Genomic DNA, 4,853 nt, shown 5'->3' on the forward strand with positions numbered 1-4,853 from the left:
CACAGGTAAAAGTGTGGATACACCTGTCCAGGGTAAGAGACAAGGCTATCTCACACTGGTAAAAGTGTGGATACACCTGTCCATGGTAAGAGATCCACCTGTCCAGGGTAAGAGAAAAGAATATCTAACACCGGTAAGAGAAACTTCAGTCTGAACGGACACACTGTTGATTTTTGCTGTAGCAACAATGGCACTGTATTTAACCCCATGTTAGGGTTTTAACAATAACAGACCTTACAATTCACTTACAACAGAGAATTACAAAAGTATAGAAGTTACACAAATGCTGACGTTTAAACACAAGTATGACTAGGTAACCCAGCAGTTCCAACTCACTTCATAAAACAGGAATGTTCAACGATAGCATTTTTTATTTGATTTGATGGAGAGAAAAAAAAAATAAAAAAAAATGGGTAAATCATTGATTTAGCATGGTCAGATGAAAATAAATCAATTCTAATGGTATACAAACAAAACACAAATGATTTTCACCCTTACATGATTTCATATTTGTATCCTTATGCTCCTGACAAGCATTTAAAAAAAAACTTTGTACCAAAACATTATTTTTGGCAAATTTATATGTTGCCATATATGAGAAAGATGAATTGGTATTGGCCATAAACAGGAAATAGGTATGTCCCCTTTCTGAAACCATATAATCAACATCAAACTGTTTAAGACCAAGTTATTCTTCTCAACATTATTTTATTCTGCTAATTAGGAACTATGCATCAATAGTACGCTGCACACACGTGACCAAATCCAGGTATGTGTTATTCCTCAATGGTACTGTTGTGATGATTCTGATCATGTTCAGTTTTAATGGTATATCATTTAACCAGCCAAATGCATATAAATATGTATAACATACAATATCAGAGGGATAGCCTGTTAAGTGATGACAATCAAGTACAGCAAAACAACAATTAAGTTTCATAAATTATTTAACGGTATTACATCTCATAAATGCCGTGTGTTTTACACTGACAAGGTATGTTGACCGGCGTTACACCATATCAACTTATCAACTTTTACAATTTACGGTATGTAAAATGTGCTGATCTGTATCACAACTCGTCCACTCTCCATCTTTAACACTGACATAAAGTGTACTGTGAAAGTAAAAACAGGACATGATACATGTGTTTACTAACCAACTTGCTATATCTGTTACATATTCAAATCTGGCACAGAAACGTAAACCTCAGGAAACTACATGTACAAACATTACATGACAATGGGGTGTAATCCCAAGTTCTATTCTTAAATGAAAACAACAAATGTTTGTTCACCTATTTAAATACTTAGATTTTTTCGTGAAATGCTTAGTGAACACACAATTCTTACGAACAAATTGTTCTTGTGTGACAAGATATATAATTTCAGTACCTATGACAACACACATAACAGGCTACACAACATGTCTCCCAGTAAATACTAGTGTTCCACCTTAATATACAGAGGAAACTCCACACACAAATTAAACACAATAAACCAATATGTGTGTAAACAGGGTCTTATTTACTGCTAATATAGACACACAATTGTATGGTTTTTTTATTCTGATGGTATATTGTATGAAAACACAAAGAGTTATAAAATCTTGATAAAATCCTTCTTTTAACAAAAAGATCTGATTATTTTCTCATGATTCCATATCTCACAACCAGTTTTTAGAGTTACAAGGTTGAATCATTAAAAGATGAACATACTTTCCTTTTAAAATAATCAGTTTTCCACAATAAATGGGAATGACCTCTGATCCTGGTGACCTCTGACCTACCTAGTTAATTATAACCTATGACCTCTCACACAAGAACACTGTATCAATGAAATAAATAGTGTTGCATGGTTCAGTGGATAATAAGATAATAATACAACATGAAAAAAGTTTTTAAAACAAACTGAAAGCTTATTGTCCATCTATTTCAACATTTGACTTCTGAAACTTATTTTTAAAATTTCAGATGAAATATATCTGAAAAGATCTGTGACCGGCCTATGATACAAATGCATAGCATTGATTTGCATTTCATCAAACTGTTACAATTGGGTTACAGTTGAAATATGTTCTAAAACAATATCTACTTAATGGACAAGAACCTTGAAAATAATGAAGTTGTAATACCAAGATGCTACAGTTTATTAATAAAACAAAACAGGCGGTTTGACTATTCAATACTGGGATGGGGTGGATACAGATTCTAGCCACCAGCATTACTCACTGATATACATATCGGTGACAAATGTCACAGTGTAATAACAAAATGAAATCAATTGGCTAACAGTAATGATTAGACGATGAGAGGTTATCGGAGGTCCTCCGAGTTGATTGTTTTCTTGATACGTAAGAGTATGGTAGTCGTCCACTGGTCCAGTCGGGAGATACTGTCGTATTCCTTCACTGCATCAGTGTATGTGTCCGTGTTCTGTTCTTCACATGCCTCCAATAGTTTCTTTGAACAGAAAAAATGTTCTTTACCTGATAATTGGTAACAAGAGATCCCAGAGGGACCTTGGCATCCACTATCTTCAATCTAGGTAAGATAAATCTATTCCCTTCCCTTCTCTTATCTAATGCATTTAGTCATGTAAACAGTTAATGCACCTTGTGGTACCTTTTGATCAGAACTTCATATTGCTGTGTATGACCATATTTTTTCAAAGTGAGGTTGTCATTCAAACTATTTACTAGCACTGTACATAATGTGTAACAAAGGAAACTAACATTTGAAATTGGAGAAAGATTTGTCAGACATTTTTTGAGAAATAATGATAATAAAGTGCAACTGTTGAAAACCAAGATGGCTGCCTCGTGGGCAGTTTTTTCTTCTGATCAGTCTTGAAAGAAAACATGCACAACTTATATATAATTAGGACCAATGAAAATCAATATATTCCAGCACTTTCTGAGAAATAGTGCTAACAAACTTCAGCTTTTAAGATGGTCTCCTGTTGGCGATCTTGGTTTTATTATCAGTTCCAAGAATAAGTATGTACAAGTGCAGATAATGGGAAATGTACATATACAAATTACTAACATTCAGTACTATCTGAGAAATTCAAGAGTGCTGCCTGTCAGTCATCTTGGTTTTCTGCACAGTCCAAAAATTCAATGTGCATAACTAAGGACCATGAAGAGCCTACAGTTGAGATTTTAAAAATCCCTCCATTACTTTCTGAGAAATATTTAACTCTCAAAATTTAGGATGGCCAAAGAAAACACTCTCAGTATTCATTATGATCTGTTATGGAAGGAATTCATGCCACAAAATTTGACTCCGCAATTGATAATTATTACAACACGTCTACATAAAGAGCGTCTACATTAAGTAAATTGGGCTGATTAAAGAAGTCTGTAACATAGCAGGTTTGTTTGATCCAGTCATGATGTGCATACCTTGACAAGTTTGCACTCCCTCGAGTCGGTAAACTGGGGAAATATGTCCTCAAATTTCTTGATTGCAATTTGAGCATTGAGTACATCTACACACATGTGACACATGGCTGCCTTGAAGAAGTAGTCCTTAGCACTGTACTTTAGCAACTGGTTATCCATACAAGAAGTTCCAATCTGCAAGCAAGTATAACATATTGAAATTTCGGTTGGTCTAAGGGAGATAATTCAAAGAAAGTAATCAAGTTTCTTCTGTATGAACTGTAATTATGTGTTATGTTAATTATCTTCATATTAATATAGTAATTAATAATGATTAAATTAAATTCCTATTAAATCTTATAATTTATTCTGCTGAAAATACATAATTTTCTGTATGGAACCAATAAATTATGGTATATAGATAATGTCATGAAGAATTTATGTTGTTTTTGAGAGAAAATATTTGTAGAACTGACCTGCTCATATATCTCTATTGCCTTTTCATACTGCTCCAGCTGGGCTGCATAATGAGCTACCTTTACTAAGCACTTATTGGCTGAACTGGAATGTGGAAATGAAGGTTTCTTAGACATAAACCAAAGATTACTTAACATATCAAAACATAACATTACCTTCTATTTACATGCCTACTTTCCTGAAATATTCCCACAAAATGCCAGCAAAAAACAAAGAGAATTAAACTAGTAATAATGTGACATTGTGATAGCATTCTGGTATTGGTCATGTCTTTTTGTCAGTAGTGATATTGCCCATATCAAACATTTCCCAAAGAAAACGCTCTCAGTAATCATTATGATCTGTTATGGAAGAATTTCATGCCACAAAAATTGACTCAGCAATTGATTATTATTACATAAAGATCATCATACCTCTTGGACTCCTCTCCTTTATAGTAATCAGCTGCTTGTTCATAGCTCGTTATAGCCTGAAACGGCAGAGAAGAGACAATGTACACTCTGGACTGAACTACAGAAGCGTCTACTGTATAAAAAGGAAATTTGTTCTAAGTTAAACCATGGACAAAGCGCTGATCATCAAGACTTAGTAATCTCAGCATGGTTCTGTTCAGCCAGTTGACAAAAAAAAAATCAGCTGGTGATATAGTTTTTTTTATAACATCAAATCAATCTTAATATTTGCAGTTTAAATCACAACTAAAACGTGTTTGTGGCACATTCGTATATTCCCATTTCTGCTTTGATGACAACAGAACTAGAAGGAAGTTTTACCTAAAACGAAGATCTAAATGCAGTACACAGTCACCTTAAGTAAATGAAGCAAAAACAATATAGGTCATAGTGACCTACATGTGATATATTGGTTTGATGACTGCTGGATTTCTATCATTATATATATATAGTAATGGTGCTTAACACTAAATTGACCAAGATGTCCACAATGAGATGCATTAGTATGGTATGAATAATAAATGTTAAATTTGTTTTGAACA

The 4,853-nt window shown here is 33.6% G+C and overlaps 1 protein-coding gene across 1 annotated transcript; it reads right to left on the bottom strand.

Moving 5' to 3' along the window:
- Window positions 1–44: 44 nt before the first annotated feature.
- Window positions 45–4,328, bottom strand: LOC110444760 (alpha-soluble NSF attachment protein-like; the record flags this gene model as incomplete). Its single annotated transcript, XM_021489121.1, has 4 exons — window positions 45–2,459; window positions 3,404–3,577; window positions 3,859–3,943; window positions 4,273–4,328. Coding segments are annotated over 4 exons (462 nt in total), but the record flags the coding sequence as incomplete, so codon positions are not given.
- Between the last annotated feature and the right edge of the window lie 525 nt (window positions 4,329–4,853).

This window comes from Mizuhopecten yessoensis, unplaced genomic scaffold (genome assembly GCF_002113885.1).
Source record: "Mizuhopecten yessoensis strain PY_sf001 unplaced genomic scaffold, ASM211388v2 hete_36170032, whole genome shotgun sequence".
Classification (NCBI taxonomy): Eukaryota; Metazoa; Mollusca; class Bivalvia; order Pectinida; family Pectinidae; genus Mizuhopecten; species Mizuhopecten yessoensis.